The sequence below is a fragment of the Ischnura elegans genome, chromosome 3, assembly GCF_921293095.1.
Source record: "Ischnura elegans chromosome 3, ioIscEleg1.1, whole genome shotgun sequence".
Lineage (NCBI taxonomy): Eukaryota > Metazoa > Arthropoda > Insecta > Odonata > Coenagrionidae > Ischnura > Ischnura elegans.
Window position 1 is genome coordinate 61,057,584 of NC_060248.1, and position 22,992 is coordinate 61,080,575.

A 22,992-nucleotide genomic window follows, 5' to 3' on the forward strand; every position below is an offset into this window, starting at 1 on the left:
GATTACTATTAATTGATTTCCCACATCGGAAATGATTCAGTTTAGTGTGGAGGTGGCAAAGTCATTTTGAAATACGGGACGGGATTGTTAGCATATATAATGCATTTTTTTGTAAAATACTGAAGTCTTACAAAACATGGCCTTGGTGGTGATTGGTTTTAAGGACATGCCTCTTACTTCAAGGGTTGTGGGGCGAGTCCTGTTTGGTGAGAGAGGATATGTAATGATGACATTAAAATTGCAAATAGACATTAAATTTTAATCAAACTCTTCACCTCAGACAACTTATCATTCAAGGTCTTAAACATTCAAAATGTATTTAACAGTTAAGAATCCACCTTCTTTTTATTCTTCTTTTTTTTCTTTGGAGACTTCTCTTGATATATCCTGACAATTTCTTTAGATTTCTTCCCTACCTTAGAAGTACTTTTGTTCATCGCAACTTTTACTTCTTCGGACTTTTCTTTTTTTGTAGATGCCTCCTTTTCTTCAGAGGAAAACCTGGCCTTCTTGACTTTCACAGGCACAGGGCAATCGTCATCTTCATCAGATTTAGCAGATTCAGCTGATGTTTTTTCCACTATTATCTCCACCCCACTGTCTGCTTGAACCTATAGGGAAATTTTTTTTCCATCAACAAGCAACCTTAAGTATAGTTATTGATTTACACAAATGAAACCACTTCAATGACCAATATTAATATATATTTAAGTCTACATTTTGGTAAGGAATGGTTGTTATATTATACAGAAGGCCCTAAGTAACATAACTCACTGTTTTCTGTGATATGCTTTTAAAGCATGGTCTTCCCTTAAAAATATGATTAGGAGAATTATAGCTCTGATGGTATCCAGTTTCCAATCAAAATTTAAAAAAATCTATTACCGACCCAATTCTAAGATGACTGTTTTCTTATGAAATACATATAGACAAGAATTTTAAGCCTATTTTAAATCAAAGATAACCTTATTTTCCAATGATAATCATGTGCAAGTATTTTCAAATTTCAGTTCCTTGCCCTTTGTCAGTCCCTAAAGGTTTGCAGGCTTCTAAGAAATCACTACCATGTAATCTCAGGCTCAATAAGGCCCCATTACTTTTGTATATTTACTCATTACTTTGACCACCATGAAGCTAACCACTTCTGAATTGCAACAACTAGGTAACAAGAAGGTTCAATTTTACTTTTCCAGAAGGCATGCTGAGCTAGCAATGATAAAATACCTAATTTGTATAATTCTCATTTCCTCTTTCATCAAGTGTATCTTAAATACTCATGCACATTTCACTACATTAATCAGCCTATGAAAAAGAAGAGTATAAAATATATACTATATTCATACCTCATCATCCTCTAATTTCACTTCAGCTGAGTTGGATTTATTTTTCTTTCTTTTCCTTTTCACTCCAGCTTTTGGAACACACAGAGTGAGACAGGTGATTCGACATGATGCATTAACTTCGCCAACACATTTTGGTTCAGACTCCAACTTATCCTGACAATAAAGGGAACACATGTATTAAAAAATTACAATGTCTCCAACTGCCGCCCTCCCAAAATTTCGAGGATTCAATTTGGGAAAAAATAATTCACAATCACTTTAATATATTTTCTAAGAAATTTTGGTCAAAAACTGTAAAGAGAGCCATGATATATTTGGGCCTCATTACGTTCAATACTGCAAGAGGCCATTAACCAACAAAACATTTTCATACAACATATTTAGGTTACAGATAAGGGGGCCAAGAAGGTGAAGTGCTATGATACGGATAGGAGAACCCTGGGATAAAATCCAAGTTAGGTGTATAGACACCAGCAAACAATACCCTGGTGTTGTAGTCTTTTGATTTACAGAAATTAGTGGAAAATAAAAAAGGACCCTAAGAAAGGGAATTGGCACCCCTTCTCAAAAAAGGAAATACATAAGAAGAATTACAACCCCTTGTACACTGTTGTAAGGTCATAGCTGGTCAGGGGGTTATAACCCCTCCAAAATATTTTTTTAAATATAATAATAATTTAAAATAATGTCCTTATAGGTACATACTCCCTCCAAAGGAACCCTTGCTTTGAAATATACCTCCTCGGCAAAGGTACCCACATTTTTTGGCAATGGCCTCGTATGACAAGTTCCTCCTTATCTCATGTTCCCAATTATTTTCCTTGCATATTTCATTCTTGACAAGCTCTTAGTACTACAGTCCAGCCGCTGAGAGTTGTCCGATGACAGTGAGATGGGTCTCGTTCGGGGTAGGGGGCAAGGTTGCCCGGTAAGAAAGGAAAACATCCACGTCACATGTAAACAAAAGAGTTCCGTGAAGAAAGGAACCATAAGGGACGACGAACGTTAAGGATCTAAAGGAAAATTCTTTATTTTGGTGATTCGAAGAAAGGGTTTGTTTTGGTGGCTCAGGCTTGATTCAGTGCTTCATACATATGCATGTGACAACGGTGCATGACTAGGCGAAGGTGTGAGGTATGTTTGGGGGACAGTGATTGGCTGCAAACCGTGCTGGCACAGGGCTCCACGCCCCTCCTTTTGAACTGTCATCAGACAACTCTCCCCGGCTGGACTGTAGTCTCTTGGTCATTCTTAGGAGAATTTTCCTTCATATTTTCCCTAAATTTCTTTATTTTAGTTACCCCCTCATTGTTAACTTCCATGCAAAGGCCTCCTCAATGTAGTCATGAGGTGAACGTATCCCGTATAGAGCTAAATGAAAATAACCACAGAGTTAAAGACCCAAAAACAGAATAAGATTGACCCACACTGAAATTCACTTCTGACATGTTGATTTAACTTGCAAGATTCTAGACTGGTAATAGGGACACTCAGGTTCTTGGACCTGTTGAATGATTTGTTCACATCTAATTTCTTCATTTGTTGTTTTTTCATGGTTAATCTTTTGAGGTTAGGCTTCATTAAATCTGAGCCAATGAATATGAATTCTTATGCACACACAAAGGGATTGAAGAAATTTTCATTTCATTGTGAAAATAGTGGAAATGAAAAAAAAATTTAAGGCACGCAAACAACGCCTGATGGCATATTTCAAAAATCAAATTTCTCTTACTTGCTTAAACTTCCACAATTTGATCAGTCCACCGCTTGATGATGTAACCATCAGTAGCTTTCCTTCAGCTTGAAGTTCTACACATTCAATGCAACGAACCCGTTCGTCTTCCTTGTAGGCCTTCCAATCCAGAACCTTTTTCTTTGACTTCAAGCTGTGGAACTCAATTGCTCCAGCCTCTGCACCAACTGCCAATATATCACCCTAAAAATAAAAAATAGAGTAATGGCTGAGCCTTATTCAATGAATTCACCTCTTTGAAAAAATACAGTAACACCGAGTGTATTAACAATATCACAGAGGAAATAAATTTTTTGAATAGGCCTTTAAATATATAATCATCTTTTTTGTTAATTGAAGAATTCATCACTCCTCAACTGTCTTTTAAAGACTAACTTTCTAAACTCATAACTCTGAATCATATAAAAATCTGATGATGAAATCATAATTAAACGCCTATTTATTATAATTGATGGAATTTCTATAAGAATTCAGGGGCATATTGAAATAGCACATTGCATTGGGTGTTTCAGGAAGATATTTATGTATTTTAGGAGGTTGTGTCATGGACATCGTGTGTAGGAAAATTTCTTTTCGACAGGAGTTCAATCTTAACAAGGCTGGATCATAGCAAATGTCATATCAGTGCAGGACTTGAGGGCAGAGATTCTTTTAACTAGTGAAAATTCATATGTTCCTGAGTAAGGTTTTCTGATTTAAGTAAGGTATGCAGAACTTATACAATGATAAAAGCATTTACACAGGCAACAGAGAGCATTTTCATGGCACAACCCTAAAAATTAAAAGTTTTATTTGCCAAGTTAATATCTTCTAAATATTAGAAAGTTAGTTTTTATCCGGTAGATTTAAGAGCAAATTTTACCAATGTAGTTTTGTACTGAAAAATAATCATTTTATACAAGTATTTGCTTGTGACAGACTTCATTGTACAATACATAGTAGAAAATGCAAGCACCAACATATTCGTACCAATTGAAAACCGTAAAAAGTTAATATGAATTATTTACATCACCAAAAATAATAATTTCTTTAAATAAAAAAAGTATGCAGAACATTTCCACTTCATGTAATTAAAGAGTTTTTCAGTCGACACGAAGGAGGAAAATCTAATGCTGATAAGTACGATAAAACGAATACATTTGCAAGCCCTCTAGGTAAAAGCTTGCATGTACAGGAGACAACATGGATTTTGCTGATTTCCTTGGGGTTTTTGGGAATTATCAACATGATGAAGTTTAAGATCAATGAAAATCATTTAAAAAAACAAACAAAATAAATCGCCATTAATGAGTGAACTGCAATTTCCAGTGTTGACACTGGGGCTCTCGAGCGGGTAAATCAACATTTCCATCGGCTCTAGGATGAAATTCATCAAATGCGACGTTTGGGGGTTGCAGATGCCTTCTACTTCAGCTACGCCCATGAATGAATACATGGAGGTAATGTCAAAGTGCGATTAGGGGGCCTAGACACTATGATAGATGAACCAAACAAAGATAATGAAAACAGCATCTAAAATCAGCGAATAAGCTAGTTCTCAACACAAGATAAAACATAATGCCGGCCGTAACCAAAAGACTGTGTAAGGCAAATCTATGACATTACATTAAAAGTAACGTTAATGGACCTTTCTGTCACAAATTCATTAATCTATAATGGGGCATAATTACCGAAACAAAATAAGAGCAGGAGACGCGATGATCTCCTAAGTCCACTGTGTACACTATTCCAGCTATGTTCAGGTCGTAAACATCAACTTTCGTGCGATAGGAGACAGCGTAATGTACCCCATCTGGAGACCACTTCACGTTCTCAGCTCCGGTGTCCACACCATATTTGTTGCCTTTCACAGAAGCCAGATTTGTCACGTAGGATGATCGTCCTTTCACCAAGTTCCACGTTCGGAGAGTTCGATCTCGTCCAACGCTCAACGCTAGTTTCCCTGATGGATGCACTGAAATTGACGTAACAGCTCCCTTATGGCCCTTAAGGATCTTCTCACACTGCCAGCTTCCAACACGCCAAGCACAAATAGTACCATCTTCACTGGCACTGAACATGTGTGTTTGACCGTGAAACTCCAAGCTGGTAATCGTCCCTAGAATACGAAAATACGATCACGATCAAAGCAAGGAAAATCTAAAATGTGAAAACAAACTCTAGGGCGAAAAACTAACCGTTTTGCTGAACCAAACTGCCATGCTCCTTACGAGTAAGCATATCATACAGATGGATTGTTTCGTCTGCTCCTCCTGAGGCAAGGAATTGGCCCGATGAAGCACAGCATCTCACGCTGGCTTGGTGAGAATGGTTGGCAAAGCTGTTTGCTAAACTATATCTCTGAAAAATGGAAGCCCGGAAATGTACTTTCAAAGTTTCCGTAAACATTATTTTTGGGTTTCCTTCAGTACCATACCTTGTCTTCCAATTTACTGATTTTGTATCCCAGAAGAAACTCTTCGTAGGTCCCCAAGATGATTTCCACATCTGAAGTATAATTCACTTTAGTAGCCATTTCGCGTTTATAATACGGTCATTCACATTCTCATGCACATTCTAATAATTTCTATTCCCCATGTGTTTTATCGCGCAGTGTGTCAGTCACTTGTTGATCTTCAACTGCTGCTACTGCCACCTATGGGGTTAATAGGAATTATGAAAATCAAACAAATGATATGTGAAATAATTGAATTTGATTTGGTTCGAGAATTTGAAATGAGTCATTTGACGGAACCTGTTACACGAAATTTTAGATGTAGACTGAGTCGAATTTGAGTCTCTGTAGTAATCATTTGGACTTACCAAAGTAAGTGCCTGAAGAGTGGTATTTTGCAATCAACATAATCTGTTTCCTTTTGCGTTGAAAAAAGTGTAAAGATCTTTGAATGGAAAGGCGCTTCGAATATGGTCTGCACATAAGTCGACTTTGTTGAAGTACAAAACACCATTAAAAGGCAATGAAAGAAGAGTGCTATTTAATTTTTTACTGCGATTAAGGATTTGTTAATTTTATACTATTTGCCTTAATACGTTCACCGCATGTTAATTTGTATTGGCACCTAATCAATGTCTCATTTGTGTCATTATTGATCCGAGTGTGAATACCCCCGACAAATAGTGCATAGATAGGCATCGTATTTGTAGATACTGAATTTAATTACAGGTCTCCCACTCATAGAGCCCTGTATTTGTGTAGTCGAGCTGCATCTGCAAGAACTTGGGAAGGGTCATCTGACGTCCTTCCCAAGTTCTTGCAGAGCAATTGACCTTAGACCAATTCAAAATGTAAGTGTGTATTGTAAGGGGTACTAAATAATTAAGTATTTATGTGATTGGTTGAATCTCCTTAACTTGCATGTATTCTATCATTTATAGGAGGTATATCATTGATGGAAGTAGGAAAGTGCATTTTTCAGATTTGCTTGATAGAGCACATTTCCTCTCATTGAATTGGAATTGTAGTATGGCTTGGGTTGTGGTTTTCATTTTTCAAATCAAATCTCTTGAATGTTTTAATAATTTTTATTGGTGGTAAAATTACCAAACTATGTAAATTTATTTGTTGATATTGATAAATTTTTCTTCTTAGCCCACATTCACAATATTTTCTCACTGATTACATATAGGTATTTGATGATTGTTTAACTAACGGGTAATATGCTGAGGAAGACAAATTTTCTTCACCTTTTCTAAATATTCATTAGTTTAATTGTGCATTTGTGATTGGTCCCCATTGCATTTTATTTGTTGTAGTATTTTTTTAAGTTGTGCTTTTCATCTTTTGCTTTGATATCTAATGATGCATAAACAATTAAATATTTAAAAGTAGGATTGCCATATTGTCATTATAATTGAAGTTCTGGCTCAATTTTATCTATGTCTCGCAAGGCAACATTCGGATCCAGATTTTTACGAGGAGTTTAACCCTTTTACTGCTGTTCAATCTCCGAAAACCTTCTCTTCACATGCGGCGAAAAGGTTAAAATGCGTTTCATTGGACCAAGGAGCAGGTACTTCCAGGATGGGCGTGGTACACCCTCGTAGGGTTGCAAATCCAGGACCCTTTCCTCGACGAGCTCACCCCCCTCCAAGCGGGGGGCTCTCCACTCCCAAAAGTGACCGCTCTGACTGCAATTTGAAATGTCAATCAAGCAGTCAAGTATGTGTTTCTGCGATGAAAATTACTCTTTGGAACGTGTTTCTACAATGAAAAATAACGATTTTATTAACTTTGCTAAAAACGTGGCTGCAGACCACTGGAAATTCGCCATTTTAGCAAAGTTACAAAACCGTTATTTCTCATCGCAGAAACACGGTTCAAAGATGTACTTTATTGCCTGATTGGCTGGAGTACGATGCAAACAATCATTTTTTGATGATCGCATTGATTGATATATTTTCAAAATGCAGTCAGAGCGGTCACATTTGGGGAGGGAGGCCCCCGACTCGAAGGGTCCAAGAGATGGACCAGCAAGGATGAGCTCGTTGAGGAAAGGGTCCGGATTAGGGACCCTTCAAAGTGCTTCGGCAAAAGTGCTGACCGCATGGTAGGGAGGAAGAAAAAGTACGTTCACAGCAGCCTGCCATGTGTACGTACCAGTTACGTTCACAGCAGTGAAAGGGTTAATTATCAAAGTATAGCCAGCCCAATTATACGGCAACTAATTGATACTAATTTAAGTAACTAAATACAAAGAAAAAATGTAAAAATACCAATCCATTATATTAGGTGGTACAAGTCTTTGTAAAGCATTTTTAAGAACAACTCTGATGAAGTAAAAATACCATTCCATTATATTAGGTGGTACAAGTCTTTGTAAAGCATTTTTAAGAACGACTCTGATGAAGATGGTCTAAGTGTTGATCATATAGTGTTGGATTGCCAGCATCTATAGATAGATCCATAGATAGTTATAACTACATATTTTTTTTAAGAGAGAGAAAAGAGAGGGTGTTCTTTTCAGAGGTATATCCTCTCATTTCTTATTATTTTCATCAAAGGTTTTTGTGTGTGCATAGGATGACAATTTTTTCATAATATTCCTCTCCATTTAATTTTCTTATTAGAAACACATTATTTTTGAAAATTTGCTTTCTTACACGCATGCTATTCCAAGCCAAATCCCTCAGCATTTGAAATTGCAATGGTTAGTTTTTGCCGTAAAGTTTCTTGACTTTTATATGGTGGCAAAACCAGTTGATTGAAACAAGTATGTGCTTCAGGCAAAGGCTCGTCTTGATCACTTAATGGAGTAGATATTGCACTAGATCTGCTATTCCATCCACCCATTCTTCTTCTATGATGACTAGAGCTATTGCTTGGTACAGATGGCAGTCTTGTTATTTTGAAGGGCATTTCGGACATACCACCAACTGGGATGCGATCACTACCAGTTGTGAAGTGAAGAAACTTCTTCTGGAGATCCAAAGGCAACGATTCAAGCACCTCCCAAAAATCTCTGTTTGAAAAAAGTATTTATTCTGTTAATATTGACAGTTTGTATTGGTGGAAAAGTATGTACATATATAACATATTCATCTACATAATTAGGACTCGGCTACAAAATAATATATTTCCTGAGTAGGAATCTAATTCGTTATCTTTGATAATTGAAAAAAAAACATTGTTGTCACTTTTTCAGTGAGATGAATTTCAAAATTAATGTCTTTAACAAAAGGATTAAGAGCATTGATTTTTTACTGCAAATAGATCTAGGAGTAGGCGACAAAATAATAGAAAAATATGGGTTTATTTTCCATATTCTATGTATAACATAAAATTACTGAACAAGCCTATTGGTTCAGGAGATGATACATACACAAATGATTAAAACCATATCCTTGGTAGTTACAATCAAGGGTGTTCATAAATATATTTGATATTCATATGGTTTTGATGTGTATGCTGAATGGCATTTATCATTTCTTTGTGAATGTTTCCACTTACCTTATAACCTGCTCATCTCCATTGTAACCATCGTATTCAGTCACCTTCTGTAACTCTCGCAGGTTAATTGTGGGTGATCCACACACAAGCATTTCCACTTCTTCTGGTGACAGCAACTTTAAAGAAAGGTTCATGAATTGTAGAGCTATTCATGTTAAGTAATCCAAATCATTGTATTTCTCTGAATATGATCCTCCTCCCCTTTTTTGTCTAAGATCTTTAGACATCAAGTAATGGGGGATCTATATTTGTGCTCTAGTTATTTATTTTCTCCAAAATTAAATCCTCTAAGAGTGGAGTGGGGGACTGTATTTGGATAAATAAGATGTCATTAACCCTTTCCCTACGACATCTCTTATATGCGGCAGGACGTTTCCGGACGTTTCAGTTTCCTGAGACGAAAGCTGCAAATTTTTGTTGGAGATTTTTCTACGCAAGCGATTGCATCAGGAAAATAAATGTTTCCTTGCTCTCCCCCTTTTATGACGGTCACGGGTTCACGAAGTCTTAGTTTCGGGACCCAACAAAGCGGGACTTAGGCCGTACCCTCGAAATCCGGAAGTAGGTACCCGGACCCCTCATCTTATATTACGCCTCTTTGTGGTCATTCTATTGTTCATTTGGTCAGTTTTTAAAATAAATATTTGTTCCTTTCTCAAAAAATATAAACTAAGAATTGAACTCTGTCTTTTGAGCAGTGTATACAATTTTTAAATGAAATTCTAGGATAAATATTAACTAATATCTCGATTTAAGTATAAAAATCAATAGGGTAATTGTTAATGCATTAAATCCGTTAATACTCCCTGTTAAAAATTACCCATTAGTCCCCATTGAAAAAACCTATAGGGAATGATATTCCCCATTAAATTTCAATGGGGAATATATTGTCCCTATGGGTACTCAATGGGGAATATATTGTCCCTATGGGTACTCAATGGGGAATGAATATCTCTTATGGGTTTTCAATGGGGAATGAAAATCTCTCATGTTTTTTCAATGGGGAATGCCAAGTATTTTCACAACTTTTAGTAACTATGGGAAATATATATTTGGCGTTTAAAATACCTTAGTTACATATTTTGCCCATTATATTACGAAATTATTTTTTAATATAACGGATTAAATATCGTATTTGGAAACTAGCGCCACAACGACCGGCGGCCATCTTGCATGCCAGTGACCCAAGAGCCATTGCAAATGAATTGTTTACATTCGTAGTTACTGTATTTTGTGACCGTTTTGTGACTTTGCGAATTTAGTTGTGCTGTAGAATCCTCTTTTACAAGCAAATTTACGTTGAAGTACGCAATGGAAGAGGAGAATAATCCGTGTTTCGCAGTGAAGACTGGCAAAAAGGCATCAACACATCTCCGCTGAGCTGACCATGTAAGTAAATGAAACATTTTTTCTATTCGTTAGTAAATCACCGAACATTTGTATGTATTGATACGATTAATGGACCGCTAATTTCATTTCAATAAGTATTTAAGATTATTAATTACTATAATGTTCACAGTGTAATTACAATTTAGCATGATCTTTCCTTTCTCGGCCATAGTAAAAATACAAACCATTAAGACCGATTAAGTTGAAATATCAGGGTTCTCGCAGAAGAATCCACTTTGTTAGCAGTCCATTATGGCATCCAGTTCGTTATGGCATTAAATTATCAATCATAATTAGCTCATATACGAAGGGTATTTTCTTGAAAAATGAATAACCATCGGGAAGATATTATGTCGAAGAATTATAGTAATTAATAAGCTGTTCAAAACATTGCCATCGCAATTTAAATCTATCCGATCATTATCATTTAGGTATTGATTTGTACTTGAGTACATTTTTCACAAATGCCTAAATTGCAATGAAAGTCTTAAAGAGTTATATTGTTATCAATTGCTATAGAATGTTACTAAAATTGAATGTCAATTCAATTCTATTGAAATGTCAACTATTTATGTTAGGGGTTCCACTTACCCCGGTGTTCCTTACGCAGTTAACGGGTATATATAAATATTTATAAAAAAATAACCTGTTTGTTGAGCACAGAATAGATACTTGTTAGGAAGTTGAGCCTAGCATTTGTTCGCCACGTTGATGCATGCACATAAATATGAATGCGTTAGAGTGGGAGTGCATAAATATGCTTGCAAGATGCCATGTGTAAATGTAATAAATAGGTAGATTTCCTGCAGGATAGGTTCATAGCAAATGATATAACCTTGTTTTTATTACTAATATTCTATATTTATTTGCAGGGACAATGGAGAGAGTCTGGAGTCAGGATGACAACCTGAAAAGGGATATACCAACTAGACTAAAGCAAGTTATCACAAAGGCATTTGCCACCAAAAGTTGTGACATGGTTAAATACCAAAGGAAGAAGCTACTGAAAAGTAGCAAATAATACTTCACATGTCTATCCAGACTGATGATGGATGCAAATGCTACCAGCTAAGATATTGATTGTTCATTCCCTGTCAGCCTTTGTAATACTCGCATACCATTCACATTAATCCCCTGATCGACCCCAAACACCACGAACTTTGAAAGAATTTGAACACAATTGTAATATTGGTTTGTATGAGACATTTGAAGTGGTATTTGTTAACCAATTCGGTCCAAATTTTGATATTTTGTTAATAGTTACTTGCTCTTTCATTTGCTTGAAGTATATGCTACCAACTATGGTTTACTGTCTGCAAAAATAAAAGCATTCAAAATTAAATTAAATACTTTACATAATTGGAGATAATTCTTTAGGGCTTGAAATGTTCCAAACATAGTGGCTTTTTGCACACATCATACTACCATGTGGATTCTCTTCTTATCTTTTTCTCCAAGCACACTACACGTTTTGCCATCCTTTTACCTTTACTTTTTTGGTATCTGTACACTCCAAGGAATGCCTGGTGTTCATTATTGTAACATATCCTTCTTGTCCTTCCATTTGCAGTAATGTTATTACTGCAATATGATATGGCTTCACCTTTTTTGAGTTTTAATTCGTCTCTATCTTGAGGCATATTTTTGCATTTAGATCACAAAGTACAGTACATTAGTTCCTAAGGTGTGTAACTTGTGAAACAAATCTGGCGAATTATACCAATTATCAACATACAATTAATATCCTTTGTTTATAAGATTATATGCGGCCATTAAATCCAATACTACCTTTGTATTAACAGGAATATTGTTTACCGTATAAGCTTGTGTAAGAGGCGCACACGTGTAAGAGGCGCAACCCTATTTTGAGGAAGGAAGCTATAAAGAAAAAAAAATTTTACGGTATTTTTTTTATCCTATCGTGCGGTGTTGCAGACGTATGCCTGGAATTTCGACAGTTATCGAAATTTCCTCTTTCAGTACTATTTGAAAGAGGAAATTTTGATAACTGCGGCGGTAATAGCGGCATAAGAGGGAGTAGAAAGAGTTCCGATCCTCTCTTCGCATACGTCATCGCTCTACGTTGCTTGTCCTACTCACGAACAATGTTTTTTAAAAGCTCTCGCAGGAGTATTGCAATAGAATTGCAGCCGTGGAAAATTTTAAGGCAAAACACGACAGGCACATAGCATGAACCTTCCCAAGAGATAAGACAACAATCGGGGCAATCTCAGCGCCTTAGGATAATAACCACGTCGTAGATTTAAGGCCCCTTGCACACACACCGATTTTGGACGGCCGGTAAAATATCGGCCGTCCACATTCCAATAGTGAACAATGGGAGAGCATTGGAGCTTGCACATGTACCGAACACGCGCCGGCACCGGCTAAATGCCGGTTAGCTGCCGGCCATTGTCACTGTGGATCGCCGTCGCCGGCTCAAAAACATAGCAACTTATCGTTTGACCGGTAAAAATCCGGCGTGTGTGCAAGCATCGCTTCGCCGGTAAAATATCGGCCGATATTTTACCGGCCGTCCAAATTCGGTATGTGTGCGCGGGGCCGTTTTTTTTCCTTTCCGGGACTCCATAGGAAAATAGGAAATTATCAAGTTACAGGGGATCAATGGAAACGCGTTTCATCCCTACCCCATCTCACCAACTGACCTTTTTCGGTCTACCAGGTTCAATTCTCCGAGTTTCTGGAGGTCAAATGCTAGGTGAGTCACCTTCTGAGCTCGAAGATATCTCGATATCTTTCAGCAATTGTATGACACGCACGAGGTTCTAAAAAGAATTAGACCTAACGCGACGTATATCTGACAGCATTTAAGTTTTTTGAGCTCTAATTGATTGACACAAAGATTTATAGCTAAAACAAGGCTACTAATATTCAACATAGTCCAAACAGCACAATTTCGGAAGAAACAAGCGTAGCATGAGCGCATTCAAACAAGACGAGACGGACTGGAAACTTCAGGCAACGCAAACTGCGTATATCACATTGCTGTGCCTTCGCCTCTTCACTTCAAAGGCAACGACGTCACATGCAAGATCGGACGTGTTCTTCCCTTGCTCCTTCGCTCATAGCCTCGTAGCTTGAAATATGGAGCGCGCTCCTTCCCCTCGACCTCTCCTTCAGCGCTAGTCCAACAATGAACACACTCGTTCGAATTTTTTAAACCGCAGGTTTTGACACCAATATGATATTCAGTTGCAAAAATCCTCATATTAGCGTCTGAAGATAATTTTTGAAAAATCAGGTGCTCAGCGTAATGGAAATTGCTCGGCAAGACAGATGTTGACGAATCAGGTATGTCCTTCAAAACTACGCGTTTCTATACGTTTGATAAGCGATTACTATATGCAGTATAAATGCCGCGGGATACCCACTCGTGGCAGTAAATTTAGCGCGCGCTCCGGAGCGAATCACCCCGCGCGATCTTTTCAATGTTCACCTCTGGGGTACCGACGTGACGGCGCGATGCTTACGAGAAATTCAAACAGGAGCATTTTAAAAATACGTCACTAAGGGAGAAACTCCCCTACCTGCCGCTTGATTTTGACCCAGGGTTTCAGATGACTGACTCACGCTGTAAACCAAGGCCCCTCAGTTCCCCTTGGACTTGCGACCGGGTAGGGGAGGGGGGGAAGATAAGAAGTTTGTGTAAGAGGCGCACCCCCATTTTCGGCTGCAATGTTTGGGAAAAAAAGGTGCGCCTCTTACACGAGCTTATACGGTACTTCATCATTTCCAACATACATTTTAAAGTTATGTGTATAACCATAGCTGGAATTGCATAATTTGTACAGTTTTACCCCAAATCCTCTTTAACCTTTTGTATTGTTAAAGAGTAGCAAGCCTGTCAACAAATTTATGTTATACAATGTAAAAATGTTTAATTTAGCATTAAATTCATATCAATGGAACAATTGTTTTTATTCATTCTGTTTTATTAGGGAATTACAGTCCCTATAGGGAATATCTATCCCTATAGGGAATAGGTGTCCCTATAGGGAATGGTAGTCCCCATTGCCAATTCCCTATAAGGAATTTTAATGGGTATTTTCAATGGGGAATTACAGTCCCTATAGGGAATAACTGTCCCTATAGGGAATAACTGTCCCTATAGGGAATGGGTGTCCCTATAGGGAATGGTAGTCCCCATTGCCAATTCCCTATAAGGAATTTTAATGGGTATTTTCAATGGGGAATTACAGTCCCTATAGGGAATAACTGTCCCTATAGGGAATGGGTGTCCCTATAGGGAATGGTAGTCCCCATTGCCAATTCCCTATAAGGAATTTTAATGGGTATTTTCAATGGGGAATTTTTAACAGGGCTGACAGTAGAGCTTCGTTCAAAATTTGAAAATTCTCAGAATAAAACGAGGAATTCAATTCAAAGTCTGCAATTTACATTCAAGCGACAATTATCCATGTAGCTAATTCAAATAAACAAAGCATGATTGACCGCAAACCAATGCTGTAGGTAGGGTTATAAATGAGACAATGCGGAGTCCCTACCAAGAAGGGTCGAAAAAGGTTGGTGCTGAGTGTGCATGATTACCAGTGAGACCCTTCTTAACGAATGCCCTGCTAAAAAGGCTCAGTACGGAGGGGACGGATGAGTATCTTGGGGCTCAGTACAGCAGTCATGCTAAGGCGAGAACTCCACCGTCTCGAAAGGGTTAAGATTAATGCCCACCCAGGGGTAATTTGGCATCACCACTACCCTGGGTCCATATGGTAGGTACTGAGATTTTTCATCCTGTGTGGCTCAAGTCTGTGGCAGGAAACCACAAAACCCCTTACCTTTCATCAAACCCACTACTCTTTCTCTGATGAAAACATGTAACTATTGGTACTAATACTGTTGGGGACAATGGTTGGAGAGTGTGTTTGCCTGTTGCTTGACTTAAGTAGTGGCACGCAGGGGTCAGATGGTAGGTCTAATCAGATCATCTGACCACCAACTTCCTCAAAAAATTTGGCGTTGTAACATTTCTTGGGTTGTTGGCTGACTTCTGAGCCATGGCTTACCTAAAGCCAATTACATAATGTAGGTACCTCTGAGTATAACAGTCACATTTTGTACCTAATGCAAAGGTATTGTAAGCTGGAAACTATTTTCCAAGACAAGTGATCTGGTTGATTTGTTAGGATGTTTGCGTGAGTTGGCCCCTACAAGGATAGCTGCAGAGTTTCGTCTTGTATTTAAGTGTTCAGAAAGCATGATGCTTGTATTATGTTGCGATCAGTGCATAAGATTGGCCCTCGTAGTATAAGGAGCCTCCACGGATAATTTAGTGAAATGGAAAGCTGTCCCTCACTAACAGAACTAAAATTAGGTGTGGCTGCTCTTACTTGATCAAGACAGACGTACATAGGCGGATTTAGAGGGGCATGGGGGGCGTGTCCCCCGGAAGCCATTTTTAATATGGTTATCATTAGGTTTGTTTTATTTTGTGTATTATGGAGCCTCAATACATAATTTAATTTAATATTAATAACTTTCATACCAAAATTAAGAGAATATCTTCTACAGTAGATGTTGTAACTTGTTTTTAATCTCAAATATGAGACCTATCAGACCCTTGTGCCCACCAAAAAAATCCTGGATCCGCCTCTGCAGATGTATACTACATATATTGCAATTGAATATGCATGTTGTTGAGCTCAGTTATTTCAGTTGGTATAAGTAGTGTTTTGTTTTTGATCTTTTTCTTGTGTTAATAAATAAAAAAAATATATGTAAATTCATTTCTTATTGCTTATGCATACTTCCTTTAAAAGATTGGCTCAAGGATGTAAAATCTGCTTGATATTTGTGATTTAAATTTGCTTTTAGTATTAAAAGCTGATGGGGGATGGATTGAGTTACCAGGTTTTGGGGGGCAATCAACGTTAGGCGGAATGGGCAAACCTTTTTTTGACTAATGTTATTGATTTATAAGCTACAAAAATATCTTACCAACAGGGCCTTTGAGTCACACACACTATGAAATCCATGGTAAAAAGCACGGAACTGATGGTATATAGCCGAGTTTAATATCCAGTCCAAATATAATGCGACATATTCATGTCGATTTTCATTTGTTACTGGTGTATCTGCCCCTCCTTCTTTTATATCATATGTTCTTACTTCACCATACTCCTCTAATGAAACCTAGAAAAAAAATTAAATGGATTTGGCATCCCATTAGAAAAACTTAAAATTGGGAAAAATTTGCATATTAATATATTGCTAGTTGCCTGCAGCTGGGGCACAGCTAGGAATTAAGGCTCTCTACAATCATTATCACCCGCTTGAGTACCTGCAGATTTTTATAATGGTAGAAAAAATTGTTCCATGTTTTACATTTTAATTTCCTTTGAAAGTGCTGAGATGAGCCAATTAAATCAGTTGGGGAACCTTTTAAATCTGTCTACATTGGCACATTTATGTTAAGATTCTTCACAGTTGTTTACAACATCGCATATTAATGATGGAAAAACTGAACAATGAACTCTAATGTATAATTTTTCATTCTAGTTAGGTAGGGTAGCATGTTTCCCATGATAGTTATTTAAGGTAGAGATGAAGCAGGATAGTTTGGAAAACAGTTGAAAAATTAGCCTAAAAATTTTCACATTTACATTTATTCTAGTTCAATCAGGAGGTTTTTACCTGAAAATTCATGCACATATCCTCTTCGACATTACCTTCGTATGCAAGTAACTCGTTGAGACCACGTGCTACATCCTGAAATACATTGAAAAGCTATTATTGATTTTTTAAATATATAATAATTATAGCTTTTATGATATAAAAAATGTATTTCTTGATATCAGTCTTACCATTAATAAGTTTTACAGTCATCATAAAATTTGTCACTAATTTCCATGCCTCTATTTTTTAAGCTTTATATCTCTCTAATGCATAATTAAGGAAGCTCTTATTGTACTTCCTAGCTGAAACTAAACTTTATGGTGAAATCTAATATTTATCAGAGATTTTATTTTCAACCTTGTTGTTCATATGTACCCAAAATAACCAGATGAAATTTTTTAAAAATTCAGAATTTTTTAAGTGGAAAAGTTAGTCACTTTCGAAACACTCTCCATTAACACTGATAAATTGGTTCAAGCATTTTTTCCACTGCGTGAAACACCATAGATGCTCGTCCTTTCTGATGCTTTGCAGTGCTGCCTTCGATTCTCTTTTCGCCTCTAGAATGTCATCAAAACATTTCCCTGTCACCAATAAAGTCTTCCTGATTAGGTCTTCTTTAAAGTATGTTTCCATTTTTATTTTATCAGGATCTTAATTACATAGCCGGTGATTATGTTTGTTGCAAGAAAGTTAACAAGCTTCAGATTGAGACATATCTCTTTAATAATTAACTTTTGAACCTAAAGGGTAAGTCTGCAGTTGCTATTTTTTTTAAAGTTTACTGTAATATTATTGCTTAATAATTCAGGTTATAGGTACATATAGGAATTCTCTAAATACTCAAACTAGTACATAATAAATATTTAATTTTGAGTATGGAAATGGAAAACTTACTGGCATTATCTCGGCTAGTGCCTCTATTGATGGTGCTTCAACCAATCCAACTTGATCTGCTCTTGTTTGATGACCAGTTGCACTTCCCTCTCTTGAATCATCAGAAAAGGAGAAGCTGGACAGAAGTTTTACATGATGGCTCATTATGGGATCTTCATCACTCCCATCACTGTTATCTTCATCAGATGTCTCCCCTTCTGTCTCATACAAAAATTCATCCTGTTCATCTCTGCACTGGTCGTTTGAGTTGGAAGACCAGGGTGCCACAGGTGGCATTAGTAGTTTACGGTAGCAAATCAGTGGAAAGTGAAGATCCAGGGTGATGGAATTGTAAACTGCTAGGCCCATTAGGACTCCAATTAAGTTGTATTCCCTAAGATTTTTGCTTTGACTGAGTATATGACTTTCATAGCTGCTGGCTCTGCTTGCACTTTCACTGTTTGAAGTAAAAAATCAGAAAACCTTCTTCAGCTTTTAAACGAATACTGTTCCTGGAAACACATCCGCATTACTTTTCATAATGAATGGAAAGAAATTATCAAAAGGCATTGGAGACATTAAGGGATATAGAAATTATGCTATTGTTTAATGGACCATTAAAATGTATACATATTTCCAAAAAAAGCCTTAACCCCTTGCGCTAAAATGACGACTCTAAATCGTCATGAACATCCGATGCCAAATTGCTTAATGACGAGTGTAGGTCGTTATCAGATTTTCATAATTTTAGCTCTATTTAGGGGAGAAATATAAATACTTTGAAAGATTAGCAATGTTAACCCTTAACCGGTGACGTGCGGTCTGAGAGACCGCTGCGTTTCTAAAATTATGAATATTTTCCAAATTAATATTTCAAAATATCTATAATTCTCGTTAGCTTCATATTTTTGCATAACAAGGACATCCCACTCTTAAAAATTAATGTTCCTTTTATTAAATTTTGTGAATTTGAATTTCAATTCGATTAGCGGTCTATGAGACCGTACGTCACTAGCATAAGAAAGCATCAAGAAAGGAATAAAGTGGATAAATTTCATAGCTACTTACTACTTAGCCTTCCAACTTTAACATTTAAGGATTTTTTTTTAATCTGGCGACATATTGATGCATAAATAGAATAATTATAACTCAAGTGTTTTGGGCATCAGTTTTTTGAGCCTGCTTCAAATCACAATTTTTAATGACAAATTGGTTCGTATTGGGAGTGTAAAAATTTTAATGTAAGTTTAAGAATAGTTAAGCATTCAAACAAAAATTAAACAAAACAATAACAATGGCGTTGCAACATTTTATGAATTTTTGATTTATTGCGGTCTCCAAGACCGCATGTCACTGGTAGTGTAACAAATATTTCACGTCACTGGTTAAGGGTTAAAACATCCATAATGTACATAAAGAACTCACGTTTCATGAAATATGATGCATTGGAAGGAAGAAAATGATTTTAAACGAGCAGCGATTGCTGTGTTCTCGATGTTCTTACAGGAAGAGTTCGTGAACAATATGAAGTAATAAACATTTTTGATTTCACTGTTCTACGTTGATTACAAACTACAAAATATCATTTCATTCCCTACTATTCCATTCAGAAAGAACCTCGGTAAAAATGAAAAGGATAGGAGCACGATATTCAGAAAATAAATTGAAGTGGAAGGGGTTAATAATTCCAAAAACTGCTTGAGACATTGAAGCTTATGTTTGGTGGAAAGGAAATGGTGTGGGCTGGTAGGCAGTAATCATTTTTCTGATTTTTTTGCTGGGATGGAACATGTAGAGCTGTAGAAACATTAAGGGAATTCATTTCATTGGCCATGAGGATTTTTTTTACAAGCAGTTGATTGTACTTTTTGAAAGTTGAGGGATTTAGATAATTATGGTTTTTAGGTTGCTGTAAACTGTTTAGTGTCAATCTTGGTTACTTTTCATCATGTATGAAGTGAAATTGGGTTATTTATTTCATGACGGTTGCCCATTTCTGCAAATAAATTTTTCCTATACCCTGGAAAGTTATCAATCCTAAGTCATTGACTAAGTCATGACTGTAGCTTTTTCTTTGATATGTAATGCTTGTCATGACACAGGACCATGCTCGATAAAAGTATGATGAAAAGGAAACTAATATAATGATCAACATGACGTTAAAACAACCATTAAAATGTATAATATTACCAAATAGGACATTGTAATGATGACAATTTAGTAAGAAAACAAACATAGTGAATAAGAAAAGGTACTATGAAGACTGATAATGGTAAGAATTGGCCAAAAATTATGAAGCATCTCTGCTGGACTAACAATCCAACAATGTCACTTGGGAATTTATTTAAGATTTAATAGGTGTCAGAAATTTTTGACAGCCTTTATTTTCTACACTATTCTCCTTTGTACTTACCTTCCAATTGGGCTCCCTGAGCCAGAACTACTCGTGCTTGAGTTTGAGTAACCACTGCCATGTCTCTTTCTCTCACCCCCTCTTTTCACTTCATTTCCAGGTAAGTCTTCTGTAATCATGCGTGCACATGTGCTGAACCAGTAGCACCGAGAATTTGGGTGGTATACAAACATACCGTAATCAGGCTTCATTTCAAGAAAAAGTTACTTCAATTATTACAATCCGTAAAAAAAAGAGTGGAACATAGTAACCGCATGATTGTTTTTCTTAATTTCCATTAAAGTTTCATTTCTCACCTCAAATATGTGTCGGATTAATAGAAGTAGCCACTCTTTTGCAAGACCACCCATGTCCAATCCTGGCTCGCCAATGAAAGAAACCTTAAGCTTCTTTTTCAGATCTTGTTTCTTATTGGAAATCTGAAACAAAAATACTTGTTCTATTTGCTTTGTTGTGCCGTACTAGTTGTTAAAGACGAAATTCGATCTACACTTTATGAAATTATGGGTCCATTGAGATATACTATATCCAAATATAATATTTTTTTAATTTTATAAATGTAAAATATTATTCAACAGAATGGCTATTTTCGAAACGCAACCCGTGGTATTTACGTGTCATGATGGTTGCGTTTTCTCTTAATTTTATTCATCAGTGTTTTTAGAAAAATGGTGGCAATTGGCAAATTTTCGAATATTAGATAGTCTTATTTTCGGCCAAAATAAGTATTTGATGAATAGCTAAAGAGTTTTGTGAGATTTAGGCGGGTATTTTATCTAGCAATTTTTATTTAACTTACCTCATTCAAAGAGTCAGAGACAAGATGTGATCTTCGTACGCGTATGTTCAAGAAGAAAAGTTCCATTTGAGGCCGATATCGATAACGGTAGCGGTAAAATGCTCCTTTGGCCTCAATACTGCGTCGAGCTGTTTGTATCATTTGTTGCTCTGAATCCTGAAATGAACAACCAGTATGAAAGCTGCCACAAGTACTCATTCATTTGAGAATTAATGGAGACGCCTGGAGACTGAGGCCAGCAAATTTGTCTCTACTGACTGAAAATTGAGTTCCAATTAGGGTTAAAAGTGTAAAAAATTAACAATTACAAATTGGGTGATTTTAATCCTATTTATATGTAAAATTTGTGATGCTTGGAGATCTTTTTTTTGAGAAGACAGTCTCTGCAGTTCTATGTGGGTAGTGATGAGTGTTGGAGATGTGACAGCGCACAGATCTGGTTTCTTTTTTGAATATTCCTTCACCCCATCCTAAAATTTTGTTCAGTAAGTTTCTCTCTCACCATCACCCTTAATGGCATTATCAATAAGCTGGTTTTTTATCACTATGACTATCAATATAGCCTGAATCACATTATCATTAAAAAATCCTTTTTCTGTGTTAGCTCTTTGATCTTTTGGCTTCATCACTTTAGGGATCCATTATCCTTTTTCTGTCATTTGAACACTTCCATTTTGTGTACTTAAACCCTCATGAAACCAATAAGATTGAAATGGCAAACATCATAAAAATTGAAGAGGTAGTGACAGTATTAATCATTTGAGTGGAAAAAACATCTTATCGTTTATCAAGGTATATATCAAGGAATTCCAAAGCTGAAATTACAGTGAAAATTTTACTTTCATCCTGTTCCATTATCCTATGTGACTAGCTTAGTTTTTTGAGTGCACAAATTGTTGGATAGATTTCTGTATCAGTGCCTTAAACCACTTAGAATTTCACCTTTGCTTTAAAATTCATATCCTAAATTATTTTTGGTTCACATATATATACACATACCTTTGCTAAGATGGTCCTCTTGGCCACTATACTAAGAAGGAATGGTTGCTGACAGTAGGAAAATTGCCCAGTATTGGAACTGTTCTGCCAGACTGAAAAGTCCTTCATCAAATCAATATGATCTAAGGCACTGTTGTAGAGTTCCGTGTAATGGAGTGGTGGAGGGGGAGGAGGTATAGTTGCTCCAGCTAAAGAATCAGATGTGGGATAACATGGCGATGGTGTTGTTAGTTCATTGGAGGCATCTAAAAGGATGAAAGGGATGAAATTAATACAGACACATATCAATATCAAGATGAACATGGGTATCAGTGTGCTTGTGTCGATAAAGAGGCAATTTAGTAGATGGTGGGTTCAGAGGGTATTTCTGCACCTTGAGCTGGGATTAAAAGACTGGTCATTTACCAATGACTGAAAGGGAGAGACAAATGAATACGTACATCATGATAGGCTTATTTATAATGGATGTCACTAAGGAGTGCAAGGTGGCCCCAGTATGGTGTGCATAGTGCTATAAGGGAAAACAGTATCCAGATTGGCTTAATTATTGGCTTCATCTATTAATAATAGGGTCTGTTTTCCTTCCAATGGCATATTAATATAAGACATGATTCAAGGGTAAGGAAATTCACTCACATGTGCCATGAAGAATGATCATAGGCTTTCCCAGCATAGAGAATTGTGGAAAGTTACACGGGATTTCCACCTGGTCAGGTTCTCCAACTCCATCTCGGCTGAAATACTCAACATGCTCCGAGAGAGATGCCCTGAGTTTTCAAGACTCGACATGCCCCGAAGACGATGGACAACTCGCCCATCGAA

The 22,992-nt window shown here is 36.7% G+C and overlaps 2 protein-coding genes across 2 annotated transcripts in view; both read right to left on the reverse strand.

The window, feature by feature from the left end:
* Positions 1 to 238: 238 nt before the first annotated feature.
* On the reverse strand, positions 239 to 5,700 carry LOC124155901 (p21-activated protein kinase-interacting protein 1-like). Its single transcript, XM_046530095.1, has 6 exons — positions 5,513 to 5,700; positions 5,274 to 5,436; positions 4,767 to 5,194; positions 3,076 to 3,279; positions 1,344 to 1,496; positions 239 to 611 (listed from the first exon to the last, which is right to left on the reverse strand). Exons 1-6 carry the CDS (start codon positions 5,609 to 5,611, stop codon positions 327 to 329), a joined length of 1,332 nt encoding a protein of 443 aa, XP_046386051.1. The 5' UTR covers positions 5,612 to 5,700; the 3' UTR covers positions 239 to 326.
* A 1,963-nt stretch (positions 5,701 to 7,663) lies between these two features.
* The window catches only part of LOC124155193 (probable E3 ubiquitin-protein ligase HECTD2), a 39,409-nt gene continuing 24,080 nt past the window's right edge, over positions 7,664 to 22,992 (reverse strand). Inside the window, exons 9-17 of the mRNA XM_046528911.1 lie at positions 22,171 to 22,415; positions 21,172 to 21,327; positions 20,669 to 20,791; positions 20,373 to 20,557; positions 17,981 to 18,416; positions 17,102 to 17,176; positions 16,406 to 16,600; positions 9,044 to 9,159; positions 7,664 to 8,555 (exon numbers count right to left, since the gene is read on the reverse strand). Of these exons, the coding sequence (XP_046384867.1) occupies positions 8,204 to 8,555; positions 9,044 to 9,159; positions 16,406 to 16,600; positions 17,102 to 17,176; positions 17,981 to 18,416; positions 20,373 to 20,557; positions 20,669 to 20,791; positions 21,172 to 21,327; positions 22,171 to 22,415 (1,883 nt within the window). The 3' untranslated portion in view covers positions 7,664 to 8,203. The remainder of the gene's footprint in view (positions 8,556 to 9,043; positions 9,160 to 16,405; positions 16,601 to 17,101; positions 17,177 to 17,980; positions 18,417 to 20,372; positions 20,558 to 20,668; positions 20,792 to 21,171; positions 21,328 to 22,170; positions 22,416 to 22,992) is intronic.